Source organism: Catharus ustulatus, chromosome 2 (assembly GCF_009819885.2).
Source record: "Catharus ustulatus isolate bCatUst1 chromosome 2, bCatUst1.pri.v2, whole genome shotgun sequence".
NCBI classification, from domain to species: Eukaryota; Metazoa; Chordata; class Aves; order Passeriformes; family Turdidae; genus Catharus; species Catharus ustulatus.
The window spans coordinates 51,303,722-51,318,419 of NC_046222.1; the positions used below are offsets into that span (position 1 = coordinate 51,303,722).

Consider the following 14,698-nt stretch of genomic DNA (forward strand, 5'->3'; position numbering starts at 1 on the left):
AAACTTGCACATAATCAAAACCCACTAATATTTCTCCAGAAACTGCAGAAGAAAAGAGCCAAAGATGAAGATGCACATTCACAGTTGGTAAGAGAAAAGCTCTGACACCACAAATGTTTGCACATCTGATAAAAGAGAATGGAGAAGATAAGTGATGACATACTGTCTGCTACTGTGCTCTCCTCAAAAGGCGGATTGTCGATGCCGGGCTCGTCTGTCCACGCAGGCAGGGCGGGTGAGGTAAAGCTCGGCTCAGCTGGCACTATTCCCTGATCAGGGTCCGGAGATAAACTGCTGGGCTGCTCCAGCCCGCCAAGACCACTCTCACCCTCTGCTTCGGCTTGCAGCTTGCTCGTTTTCCTTCTCTCCAGAGCAACTCTCCGATGAGAAGCCCCAGGACACCTGTAAAAACAACAATGACATCACGCTTCAAGCCTGCAGTCCTGTTTGTAGCACAAAACACCCAAGTACTTCATCCTGTTAAATCAATCTTCTTCAAACCACAGTTTTAAACACAGCATTAAAAAATATTAAACACACTGAATTTTAAGGCTAAAATATGCTTTAGTGGAAAAAACACAATACTGCTTTTTATTCCACAAAACTGCTACAAGGTTTAATGTGCTGTAACACCTTCCGAATGTGGACTTATTCTGTTATCACAGAATGGTTTGGGTTGGAAAGGGCCCTAAAGATCATCTAGTTCCAACCCGTCTGCCACAGACAGTGTCACCTTGCACTAGAAGGTGGATTCTGACATTTCAGTTTCTGGAAGATAACATGCTAGAAACATTAAGCATCATATTTTCCTGGGCTCATTCAAAGGAGGAAAGATATTAAAATTTTACCTACACTGCACTATGTGTTAAAATACTGAAAGAAAACTCTGCTTTTCTAGGAATCTGTATGAGAGGTTTAGCAAAAGTAACACCTCTGTTCATAATCTCTTGGCCCAACAGAAGGTGTTCTCATCTCTCTCCTGTCTCCTTTTTTTCTTTCTGACTTCACATAGGCGCAATTTTTGCTTCCCTTATGCAACAATGCTCCCTCAGCATTTGAAGCTTTTCACTACAAACTCATTTAAATTTCCATTACTCTTAATGCAGTATTTTTTTTTGCTTATGTTTAAAAACCTACAATAGTTTATTACAAAAAAAGGACCATAATGTTGCAAATTTATGGAAAACCTTCATTTATTGAATCACATTGCACTTAGGTGCACATAATCAGACGCGGACATCAATCTTACACCTGCCTCTCTAACTGTTTTGCCAGTGTCTGATAAATCACTTCTTACAGCATTTGATGTCCTTAAAGTTCCTCCTTCTGAAGCTGCTGACCACCTAAAAACACTCATACTGTAGCAGTATCAGAAAAAAAGAAGCCACATTTTTTAAAGGATTCAGTGTTTGGGAACTTGGCAGATTGTTATAACAAAAGAAGAAATTATTTATTCTTTCAAGAGAAGAAATGTGTTAACAGAGTAAAAGGCACCAGAAGCCTAATGACATCCTAACTTATTAAACCAGAATGTTTTGAGAATCACAATTCTGTTCTGACATCCTGTAAAAGGGATTTTGTAATTATATGGTTAGACTGTTTCAGCATGGATGTTGAAGATAACCTGTTAACAAAGTTTTCAGATCCAAAGAACGTTGATAAAGCTTTTATGACCCCCAGCCACGTTATACACACATAACATTAGATATATATAGATAGATAGATATAGATACATCTGACAATACTGGGTTTGGGTTTTTTTAATGATACACATACATAAAGTGGTTATGGTTGGAAGGGATCTTAGAGATCATCTAGTTAAACCTCCCCCCGCCTGCCACGGACAGGGAACACCTTCTACCAGATCCGGTTGCTCAGGGTCCCATCCTGCCTGGCCTTGAACACTTTCAGTGATGGGGCATCCCCAGTGTTTTTAGGAAACTTCTTCCAGTGCCTCACCATGCTCACAGTACAGAATTTCATCCTATTATTTAACCTAAATCTACCCTTTTTTAGTTTAAAGCCATTCCCCTTAACCTATTACTACACGCCCTTACAAAAAATACTCTCCAGCTCTCCTATATTCCTTTTAGATACTGAAAGGTGCTATAAGGCCTCCCCAGAGGTTTGTGTTCTCCATGTTTAGAAGAGTAGAAAAAGGTAACCCAAATATGCTCTAAAATATGCATAAAAACATACATTAGAGACAGTTCATATTATAACACGACACATTTCAGAAATAATTGCTTGGGGCTTTCCCCAAAGCTACTGTTGGTCATTTTGTTCTTCAAAGTTAAGCAAGTGTAAGCAGGAAAGATGAAGGTTTTGCTTGGTGAAAACATTTCTCTTATTTTAATGATGGAACAACCCTATTTCTTGGCTTTGCCCAGACAGTATTTACTACAGAAAACCACTGGTATAGTGGGACTGATTGGCCAATATATCTGTCTGGTAGCCAGACACACAATTACAGGTGAAAACCAGCAGGAAATTTCTATCATTGACCATTACACAATGCAAACCTCAAAAGAACAGTCCCAAGAGACCAAGAAAAGGAAAGATGCTATTACTTCCCTCAGTATTTCTAACATACTTTAACTTGATGCGTTAGCCTCATGGTCCCTCAAATCTTAACGCTGGCAACAGGAAAAAAAAGAAAAAAGGAACAATCTCCAGCATCACTCACTTCTGCAGCAACACAGCAAGGGGTAAATGCTCTTGCAGAGAAAACCTTTTGTCTGCTGGGAGCTCAGACAGACATGCTCTCCCACAGTGATTCACAAGAATTTAGGACAAAACCACCCCAAGCTGTGTGTCCTTGCTGTCCCTGAACTGCTGTGCTATAGAAGTGGTGACTTCTCAGCAAAGAAGTGAATAAACAGTTCAAAACCAACACTGTCAGAGAACCACGCTTCAATCCCTCTGAGCCTGACAGCAGAGTTCAGCCTTTCTGGACTACATCCGTGAGCCAGACGCTTCCTTAGATACCTCCTACAAACCACTTCACCGTTGTTGACTCTGACTCAGTCATCTCACAAGGCCTGAGGACCTGTTCGAGGTGGCAAAGCACACCTGAGAGTTTTGGGGTTTTTTAGGATGTGTCAAATCAGGACAGCACGAAACTCATCCCTGGAAGTGTCCTATTTCTGTCAAAGCCTCCTAAACCACAGCCAGGTCCTCCTCCACCCTCCTCCACAGAGCACATTCTCTCATCATTACCTGGCAGCTGATGAAAGTCATCACAAAAAATATAAATAGATTTGAGGTTTATTTTGGCCAATGATGTTTAATTATAATTTCAAAAGCTAGTACCAAGAAATGTAAACAGCCTTGTGAGCACACGTACTCAGTTCAGTGGAATCCTTTTTGTGCAGTACTGTATGAAGCAAAAAAGGGCAAAACCCCACAGATTCTTCCCCAAATTAACCAGTAATTGTAATAGACTCTGAATTTCAGTCTAGTACGTGCAACTGCATTGCCAAGAAAGCAGCAGTGTAATGGAGATATTAATTCATGGGATGCCAGTTCCTAGGACTTTAAACACAGCATGCTGCCTACCAAGCAGCAAAGCCCTGTATTGGTATTCAAGCACATCTATACAGATATTTTTTTCTTTACACTTGGAACATAAAAAGATTTTTGTTGGCAGTAAGAATGTATTATTCACAAACAGCAAAACCATACAGCAGTTGTAACAGTTAAGCACCAATAAATCTTTAGAGGTGCACACTTTCACTAATACAAATATCTGTGATAAAGAGCATTTTGGACTAAACCTTGTAACAAGTTTTGTACATAGATGGGCATCTTGTAATCAAAACAAGCTTTGAAGCTTGGATTTCTTTACTCAGAAAAACATTCTCATAAAACAAATTGCATAAATAAGGGTTGAATTCAAACTTAGAGAAATGGTATTTCATTCCTACCTACAAAGCCACAACGTCTTGTCTAGGAGCAAGAAAAAAGGCAGGACCGTTTTAAGAATTTTTAGAAATTCTTCAATTTCTTTCCTGAATCAAGATGCTCAAGAGTAAGATTCCAACTCAAACTATTCTATGATAGTAAAACCACCCAGCTAAAGCAACTGAGTAATGTTACTTAATGGGAAGATTGAAGGGCAGTTATTCTAGGGATGTGATATTAGCTTCTACTTATATTCAACTTCTTCCTCTACCTTCTTTAGCACCCGCTTCTGCTCAGGTCTGGATGGTGACAAAGTACAGCTTTTACCTTCAATTTCTCTTAATTCATATCAGACAGAGAAGAAAAATGGGTCTTCTTGTTTGGTGGGTTTTTGTTGTATTTTTTTTACAGCCAAGTCTGCTGGATTTCTCATTTAAAAGCTGACTTCTTGGAACACTAGCAGCAATCCCTCTTTGCTGATAAAAAGAGCTTTCATACAAAATTAAGATGTAGTTTACAGGGTATTTCTGCAGAATAACAGTAGGAGCTTGAAAAACACATTTGCTCACTGACTACTGAAAAGAAAGAATTCATTGTAACCTCCACCATCAGCTTCTGCCCAGTCTAGTAATTTGATAAAAGCAAACACACTAAATAACTTCAAACCAGTTGCACTAAATCATTTTCCAAGCAGGAGCTGTATTTAAGCATAGACTGCAAAGAAGCAACCCAAGTGCCTTTGCTATTGCTCATAAAATTTTGCCAGCAAAGTGACCTTAAGCAGTAATTTTGGCAAGATTTACAGCTGCAATTCAAAGTAAAACCTGGTGCTGCTTTGGAAAGTTAAACATCTGGGTCTTAGTTTCTCTTTCGACAGGAAAAACAAAGAAGGGAAAAAAGAAAGTGGGGAAAATGAGGCTACAGGAGTTACCTAGGTTTGGGAATCAAAGAAAACTAAGGAAAAATAAAATGAGTGGTTTTGTTGCATGCTTCTCTCTCCCACCCAACAATGTGAGAAGCTTACAAGGAGTCAAAGTGGTTTCAGAGCAGAAAACAACCACAGAGAGATTGTTTACCCTTCCAGCTATGGGTAGATTCCATAGAGCATATAAAAACTATGAATCTTTTGCCTATCCACTTACACAGAAGAGGGTTAAATCCCATAGATCCTCTTCACTTCTGGTGCGCCGAAGTGCCAGGCAGGGACAGTGCTCGCAGCTAACATGGGAGAGGGTGGGAAGAACAGGGCTCACCAGCACTGCCATAAACACCAAAATAACTGGGATTGCCAGGATTTTGAATGCTAAAATTCTGTACCTTTACAACATGTCTTCCCATGGATTTTATTACTCTGAACCTATATATTAAGCATGCTGAGGGACACACATGAATAGCTCAGTTGTCTCTTCAATTCCTAAAAATGCGATCCTATATAAAGTTCAAACTTAATTTGACGTAAAATTATCTGCAGTGTTACCCAGTTGGAAAAATGGTGCTATCCAAAATGGTACCTTAAGCTACCACAGGGAAATACAGGAGGCGAAAGCTAAAGCCCAACTCAAAAGCAATAAGCACATTATACCGTTGTAAGAATTTCACAATATGTTTGTACAATAGACTTCTTTCACTTCTGAATAACCCGTAAGAACTAACTCACTTAAAAAGTATCACTGACATTTTGTCAGATTTTCTTCTCATAAATTTACCTTTGATATTTAGAAATCACAGAATCATAGCATTAACTAGGTTGGAAAAAACCTTTGAGACTGTAGAGTCCAATCCACAACCAAATACCATCATGTCAACTAGATCATGGCACTGAGTGCCACAGCCAGTCTTTCCTTAAACAACTACAGGGAATAAAACTGACACTTACTTTACCAAACTTTAACAAATTTTCTATACCAAGTGACTGAAAAACAGTACAACATGACTCATATGGTTCTTCCCTTTAAATCATATTTCCTCACTGTGTTTAACTTTAAAAACCAAGTTTGCAAGTGAATGTAATGAAACTCAAGAGTTTGAGAAATGAGGAATATTTTCTTTGTGCAATGAGGTATCATGGAGTGCAATTAGTAACTGAAGTAATCAGGTTTGTGTCTGATGCCTCTCATCTCCTCATGGGAGCATCTTGCAGTAATGTTACTTACTCTGAGGCACCTGGTGAATACAATGACATTTTCTTCCAGCTCTAATGCTCAAATGAAGCCAATAAAAAACCACTGGAAAAACCTTAGTGTGAAGGTTTTTAGACAGCAAAAATTAACTAACTATACTGCTTTTTTAGAAACACAAACCAGCTCATGTAAAAGCTTGTTGAGACTGGTTTATATTAATCAATGCTGACAATTACAATCATACTGAATTTTGTATTACTTTCCTAAATGTAATGATCAGTAGTAGAAGTTTACTGGATTCACTAATCCATATAGAATTAAATTCAAACTATGCAGTTGCTGCCTTCATTTATGTCAGCAATGATAATTTATAGGTGCTCAGATGTTTGCAAATAAACTTAATTGAAAACTGTAAATCACCATATACTCAAAACGTGTATCAGCCAAGATAACCAAAGCAACAGAAGGAATTGAAAATGAGCAGCCTTCTGCAACTGAAAGCTTTTTTCCAGCCGACAAACAGGAAAAGCCCGTGACTCAGCTCACTTGGATTCCACGACAACCTTGTGCATTAAGCAAATGGAGATTTCAAGTATACTTAAAGAGCGCATACATAGCGTTCTATGTACAAATAAATTACATGACCCTGTTGTAAACAGCCCTAATATCATTCAGAACAATGTCAACCAAGGAAAAAGGACTGAAGTGGTGAAGGATATGACAGTGGGAAAGCAGAGATGAATCAAATACTTAGCAGTAGTCCTGCTAGCATTTTGCCTTTCATTAAAAGCAAATCAATTAAATATCACGATTACAAATCATAAAATAGTTAGGCCTCCTTGCCACCCCGAAGTCATCATATAGATCAGAAACTACTTGCCACAAGCAAACAAGAAATGCTTAAGCTAACAGGGAAGCCATGTGGAGAATTTTTAAAAAAAAAGAAGATAAAAACCTAGTGAGAAAGGCTCCTAATTAGTCCCTGTACCTCCCTGACATGGACACCACACTACAGTAACCAAAAATACCCAGGCAGATCCATGCTCACCACAGCCCACAGAGCTCCTACATGTTCTGCATGCCCAAGGTCCTCCCAACCTGTGAATCCCCAGAAGCCTTCAGGATATGTGGAAAAAGGAAGCGGACACATTGGAAATATGAATGTGAACAGTTTCCAAGGCAGGTGGTCTGTCTTTTTCCCTTTCCCTGCAGAGCACTTGCCTGCAGGCACACATGCACCATGCACACACTCCCAACCTCCTCTGCAACATCACTCTCCACCTGAAAACAGTCTTCAGGAGTCTCCAAAAGAACAAAAACCAAGACTTGGAAAGAAGTCCATGGAGTAGGTCCATGCACATCTCAAATGAACCTTCCTGCCCGGACGGCCACCAGTGTCCCTGGACTGGACTGAGGGCAGGCAGAGAAGGCCCACCAGTCCTGAGAGACACCGTATCTATCTGCCCACCTCAAAGCAGGACTAATTCTGATGTAACTACTCCTGATGAAAGTTTGTTTAACATGTTCATAACACTTCTAAAAATGGGGAATGGACAACTACCTCCTAAATGATCTATGCCAGTGCCATTAAAAAGCTTTTCGCCCTAAAATCTGAACTTGATCTTCTTTGTTCCTACTACACTAGTTCTCTCCTCTCTGCAGACAGAGTTTGCACATCTCTAATCTTCCCACTCCCTCAGCCTTTTTCCCCTATTGTCATCAACTGCCACTATTTTATTTTTTTGAGAAATTGTTTTCTTCAGTTCTCTAATGATCCACATCATTCTCCCTATGGCTGTCACCAAGCAGTCTTCACTATTTTATGGTGCGATATACAAAAAATGGTAATCCAGTGCATTGCCGCTGCACAGCCACAGAGTGAGCATTTCCTAGGGTCTTCTGCTGTGAATTTAAAAGCCAACACCAACTCTCTCCCCCTCTCCTGCCCACAATTTCTACTGCGACACAAACTGGCCACAAACAAGCCTCAGGCAAAATGCAATGCAAGCACATGCAGCACTCACCTGTTTTTAAGATGTCCCGCCAGGTCACATCGTTGCATCACTTCCTGACACACAGAAGAGAAGGGGCACAAAACAGTGAGCTTGTCTAACAGTTTATGAACAAGGATGCTGGATTTTTTGCAGAGTTTAAAATGGAGTCTTTTTCGATCTAGTGGGCAGAAATCCTTCTCCTGCAGAAAGTTCCTTAGGCACTTGTAGCAGAAAGTGTGTCCGCAGGGAGTGTCCAACGGCTGCAACAAGGGCTGAAGGCAAATGTGGCAGACCAAGTCATCATCCACTTCGTTCTGGTAGTTGTAGAGATGGTTCTCCCTTGTCCAGTGTTGCTGGCCACACTCAAAGCACAGAGGGTTCAAGGAGGCATTCTGCTCCACTGCAGCCATGTCGTCACCTGTAGTCCCCATTTTACAGCTAAGAAGGCTGACAGATCCTTCTCCTCTTCCTTCTCATAGAATGGGGATGCTCATGTAAAGCTCACAGAGAAGTGACTTCTTCCAGGGTGATTTACATATGCTCTTCAGTCATTTTCTGCAACACATAAAGAAATAGAAATTATGCATTTTGCAGGAAATACAGAAGTTCTCTTCAAAACCTTTGACTTCTGGGTTTACCACAATACAACAGCAAGATAGAGCAGGGGAATATTCCTTCTGTTTTCTGCAAGTTTGCCATAGAAAAGAACAACAAAAAATCTACAAATATGAATCCTTTTAAAACACAAACATTTTATGGCTGGTGCAGTGCAGTCTTCAACTGCAAGATGACAATTTTGTGACAGCAAGGACACCACATTATGCATTGTCACACTAGAAGCATGCAATTAGCATCTGGCACAAAAATACCCTATTGTGGAATGATGGTTATATGATCAAATAATTAAATGTGTTCTTTAATATGAGATAACAATTTTAATCTGGTCCTACTTTGGTTTTAGGATTTTGACTACACAGAATATTAGGTTATTAGTAACGTTCTAAATACACTGCATTGAAAATAGCAGCAAACGGCTTACTCTGATTTGTTCCATTAGTAATATTGCAGATGTATCATCACTTACTTCTAGGTTTTCTCTGTGCATTGCTACACAGTAAGAAGGACAGATTCTATCCAGTATGCCCCATCTGACTGGGTACAGAGGCCAGTAATAAAAATATGGAATAAACTAATAATATGAAACTACTGGTTTCAAACAACTTACTTGTTTTGCTTCTTACCTAATGAAGTTACAGCACACTCAGTGTGGCAAGAAGGACTCTAGGTCTGTCACCATGGGATTTATTTTCTAAACTTTTTATGTTATTAAACTTTGCTCCTCTTAAAATAGCTGCTTGGGCAGGAAGTTGTGCAGCCATCAGTCTGCAATGTCAAACACTAAATCCTTATCCCTCCCAACCTTATTTACCCTTCCCTCTCTTACAGAATCACACTGTTTGACACACACAGCATGATGATTTAGAAAATAAATTTTCTCACAGTCTTAGGATACCTCCATATTTGTTAATTTTGGTAAAGGTTCTCACTTGTGGGTGGAGAAAAAAAAAAATCAAATTAGACCAATGCTTTCTTTGTACCTAAATTCTTTACTGCAATTCAGCAAGCAACACTCACGACAGAGACTGCTTTCTAGCAGAGCAGTAGAAAAGATACAGAGAAATGAAAACTAGTAGTTCAGGTATCAGCCCATCATCTGTATTTCTGATGGTTGAAATGCAGCTCCAAACATAACAAACCTTCTGAAACTCATGTGGAACACATACATTTTCCCATATCTTATTTTTTATAAGATTCCCTATTTCGATTTTTGCCCCATAACCTCACACAGCCAAGCACAAGACTTAGAGCACATTTTACAAGGATTATTATATCCTTTGACGCAAAAAGGATTAAATAGTAATTTGTAATCCAGGCTTCCATTCTGCCATGGAAATTGATGCTCATCATTGCCCTGTCTCATAGTAGATAATGTGCACCTTCTGGAAAGGATTTCACAAGGGAAGAGCATACCAGTTCTTTGTTGCTGGAGACTAAGAATGCAAAATGAGACCCCAAAAGAGATTAGTCAAAAAAACCAGTCTTAAACATATTATGTAAGAGCTCAAAGATTGGAGAGCAGATAAGGAGAGCAGCGCACGGGGCCTCGTGCTCAAACCACAGCTCTCTCGCTCTGCATTCATGCTGCTGGATTAAAACAGAAGGGATGAGACCCATCTAATGGCTGGTCTTTATGTAATACAAAATAAACCAGATAAATATTCTGGAAAAACACAGCACTGATTTGTGCCTTTACCAAATTATTTTATCAGTCAAGGCACCGGGGAGGAATATATAGCACGAGTTGTGTTGTACGGGGAATATGTGCAACACCAACAGGCCCTGCAGAGCAAAGTGACACAGAACAGGCAGCAAAAACCACTGTATGAGTGTGCTGTCCAAATTCTAGACCTGTTCCTACTACTGACTACAACCAGGACTCTTCCTCCTTCTCCAAGCAACCAAAAACCCAAGAAAGGACCAAGTCCTGATATGCAGAATCATAAAATACTCTGAATTGGAAGGGATCCATCAGGGCCTGGCCCTGCACAGGACACCCCAAGAGTCACACCATGTGCGCGAGAGCATTGTCCAAACACTTCTTCAACTCTGTCAGGCTGGTGCTGCGACCACTTTCCTGAGGATACCATTCTAGTGCTCAACCATCCTCTGGGTGAGAAACTTTTTCCTGATACCTGATCTAAACATCCCCTGCCTCAACTTCATGCTGTTTCATGACCAGTGACAAGACTCAAGGAAGAGTGTGGATACTGGTACTTGTCCCTGCACTTCCCACCATGGGCATGTTGAAGACCATCAGTAAGGCTATGGAAAAACTCAACACCATTCTGTGCACTACTGTAATGGAGATCCAGTCAGGACTCCAGAGTGTCACCATCCCAAATTCACCTCCTTGAAGGCTTCTACCATTTCTATCCTTTGAAGTCTATGTAACTCCCATGGCACGCATCAGTGCCACACAGTAAATAAACCTATGAGATACTTTGACCTCTATAACTGGCTGTGGTCAAAGATAATCTGCATCTCTCTTTTAGGAGGTTGCAATTAAATCCTTTTTAAAAAAATTTTAATAAGTTCGTTTAAGTTTTCAAGAAAATATAAAACCAGAGAAGTTATTGAGCAATCAGGCATTCACTGACACGTAAAAAATTAAAATGACAAGTCTTCTCTCTTAGGACATAGAGTATACCCATAGACAGGCTCTATTTAGTGCAATCACAAGAGCTCGACACAGGCAGCCACTCCATTGCCCACCACAGCAGAAGGTGAGCAGATAACCTGTTCCCATGGTTGACCCACCAGTGTCTGAATGCTGCTGGTGCAGGGACAAACACCCTGGGCTGTGCTTTGCTGCAGAGGTGCTACCCCAGGTCAGAGGGAGGCTGTTCCTGGTGGCAGCCAACACTGCCTCGGTGCTGCCACTGCCCTGGAAACGTAAACCATCAATAAATGCCATATAAACCAAGCCCACCACATCTTCTGCAGGTGACATGACCACCCTTCCACCACTTCTCTGCCAGCAGAGCTGTGGAAGAAAGAGATAGGGGATTACAGAATGAAGATTCATAAGAAAAAAATAATCTCACTGCCACCACAAAAAAACCCCATAAACCAACAAAAAGAAAAAAGAAAAAAGAAAAAAGAAAAAAGAAAAAAGAAAAAAGAAAAAAGAAAAAAGAAAAAAGAAAAAAGAAAAAAGAAAAAAGAAAAAAGAAAAAAGAAAAAAGAAAAAAGAAAAAAGAAAAAAGAAAAAAGAAAAAAAGAAAAAAGAAAAAAGAAAAAAGAAAAAAGAAAAAAGAAGAGAAAAGAAAAAAGAAGAGAAAAGAAAAAAGAAGAAAAAAGAAAAAAGAAGAAAAAAGAAAAAAGAAGAAAAAAGAAAAAAGAAGAAAAAAAAGAAAAAAGAAAAAAGAAAAAAGAAAAAAGAAAAAAGAAAAAAGAAAAAAAAAGAAAAAAGAAAAACCAATCCAAAAAAAACCCCAAACAAAAACCACCACCCCACACCCCACCACTTGGGGAAAGCACATTCCATCACCAATGAAAAAAATCACCAGGAATTTTACCAATCATATACTGTGGCTGCCTAATTATTATTATTCTTAAAACATTTTACCGTCTGTTCCCAGTGCAAAATATCAACTTATTTACAGAGTTGACAAACACAGAGTTTGTGTTCTGAGCAACAGCTGGGATGACAGGTCAGGTCTAAATTTTCCTGATATAAAGTACTATATCCTTGAAATAAACAATACCAGAGCACTGCCATTTATAATACTGTACTTCAACCCTCTTTCTGCATCTCTTATATTATTTTCTGTATCTCTTATCACAGCAGATCACCAGCTCCACAGGATGATAACAGCCCAGGAAAGCTACAAACAGGAAAAATAACCAGAATTATAAAAAATATGAAGTGGGTAAAAGAGCCAGCCAGGCCTGTTATTCAGGTCATATAATTCCCTAGAAAATAATTTTCCCAGGACCTCATTAAAACAGTCAAATAGTGCAGGTGGTGCCCTGCTTTCAGTTTTAAATTACAATCCACTTGGGAACTGGGCAAGACTGGACATCCAACTGTGCAAATTTTTATTTTAGTTTCTTAAGTGGAGTGTGCACAAGAGTGATTTTAGACTGAAAAAGACAGCCTTATCTTTAGGTCTCCTCTAATTTTGATTTACTGATTCAAAGAACATTCTCTGGAGAAGCTCAACACACTTTTACAAAAGCATTAGATGTCAGGCTTTATACCTACATCAGACTTCACAATATTTACTCCTTCTGTCTGAATGGGCACTATTAAAAAAAAAAAAAAGAAAACCACAAGCAAAATGGAACTGTAGCATTAAGTTAACTTTTTACCTGTAGTTGTCTTTACATAAGTCACAAATAATTAACACTAGTTCCAGTTTGAAAATAATGGAAACATGTATTTTGCAATTAATGCTGTCAGAGATTTAAGCAATCTATTTCTAAATAATCTTATTAAAATCCTAGATACTTACAGTCCATTAACTCATTGTTCAAAATTTTACAAAAAAAACCCAAGTAAATCCCAGAAGTAAACAAGTATGCAAAATATCCATCTTACCAACTAATCTCTTTTAAAATTACCTTTAATACACTTCAATTTTCTCTTTGTTTACAATTGTCTATGCAATTTTCTCAACCAAAAGCACCTGTCAAAAGAACATCCTGAGATGAATGACACCCTTGTTCCTTTGGAAGACTCCACTGTCCCCGTATCCCAAAATGGCTGGGATGCAAATCTCCGTTCTGCACCTAAAAACTCTTTAACCAGAGGGATGTGTTTGCATAGAGATTTATCCAACCATTGAATCAATGATTAATTTCTTCTATGTAGTTTAAACCAGCTGCAAGTGAAAAACTGTTCACTTGTATTTTCCCCTCGACTAAAGGTCACTGGGTATTGGTTGCTCCTTCTCTTCCCCCCTGAGAAGATTAATTTCCCCCAAAATTCTGCTGCCTGCTGGCATCACAAGAATGCCCTTCCTTCCTTGTCCCTCTCCAGTTTGGCAAGGGAGCATACGGAAAAAATTGTAACAGCTATGGCAAAAGCTTCATGTGACCCTAAATTCAGGCAGTCCTGTCCTGGCAAGGCAGATTTGACCTTGCAGGGCAATACATAACACAAACCAATCAATAACTCTAAACAACAGCACAGTCGTCAACCTGCATTTCAGGAAAGGTTGGTTTAATTTTAAAATGTCACAAGATTTCCACAATCTGTTCTCCATGGACAATAGTCCCTGACTGCCTAAGCTAGCTAGGAAGGGTCTCATAACTCCCAAATTCCCCTGCTTTATTCAAATGCCACGGCCATGAACAGGATCTCTGAGCAGTCAGGAGTGGATTGACATAAGCCCCAGGAAAGAAAAACTAGACAGTGGTTAAACCCATTGCTTAAAACCGCATCATAACATTAATTAAACATTAGTTCTTGGTTCTGAGTCCAGTACTCTTCATAGGAATTACAGCATCAGGCTGATGACTTTTAGCTGTTCTCAAAGCAGACCCTAGCTTAAGTGAAAGAATAAAAGACAGAAGAAATTAATAAAAAACATCATGAGAATAAATAGCTAGCAAACATCACCATAGGGCAAAAGTGTTATTTCCCATCTCCCAATAAGCATGACCTAGCTCATTAGATAAAATCTCTGCTTTAATATTAAAGCCATATAGCAAATAAGTGAAGCAGTACCAGCAACATGTATTGACTTTACAATATGTTAATTACACTGATACCCAAGGGCTGCACTGCCTTGAAACACCAAACTCCAATTCAACCCTTGTTCAAGTTTATGAGGCAATAATCCTGTTAGACTCCTCCTTTCTTGAAAATGCAAACAAATGGAAGTTTTGTCAAAACAGAGTACCTGGTAGCTCCAAGTCAAAAATCTACAAGAGATGGACAGGGTACAGAACAGCAATTAGCCTGCGACATTTTCTGCTAAAGCTGCAGCCCCACTGTTGCTGCATGCCAATTACAAAATACACCTACTTTTTGTGCTGATGAGCAACCTTTTCCATGTTTTTAAGCTGTTTAGCAGAATGACTGGAATTTTTATATTCAAACTAAACTAAATA

General features: G+C 39.2%; 1 protein-coding gene across 6 annotated transcripts in view; it reads right to left on the bottom strand.

Moving 5' to 3' along the window:
* Positions 1-14,698, bottom strand: part of LNX2 (ligand of numb-protein X 2) — a 57,368-nt gene that overhangs the window by 16,009 nt on the left and 26,661 nt on the right. For all 6 annotated transcript variants that reach the window (XM_033052748.1, XM_033052753.2, XM_033052751.2 and 3 more), the window contains exons 2-3: positions 8,048-8,572; positions 164-402 (exon numbers count right to left, since the gene is read on the bottom strand). In XM_033052748.1, coding sequence (XP_032908639.1) covers positions 164-402; positions 8,048-8,448 — 640 coding nt within the window. In that variant the 5' untranslated portion in view covers positions 8,449-8,572. The remainder of the gene's footprint in view (positions 1-163; positions 403-8,047; positions 8,573-14,698) is intronic.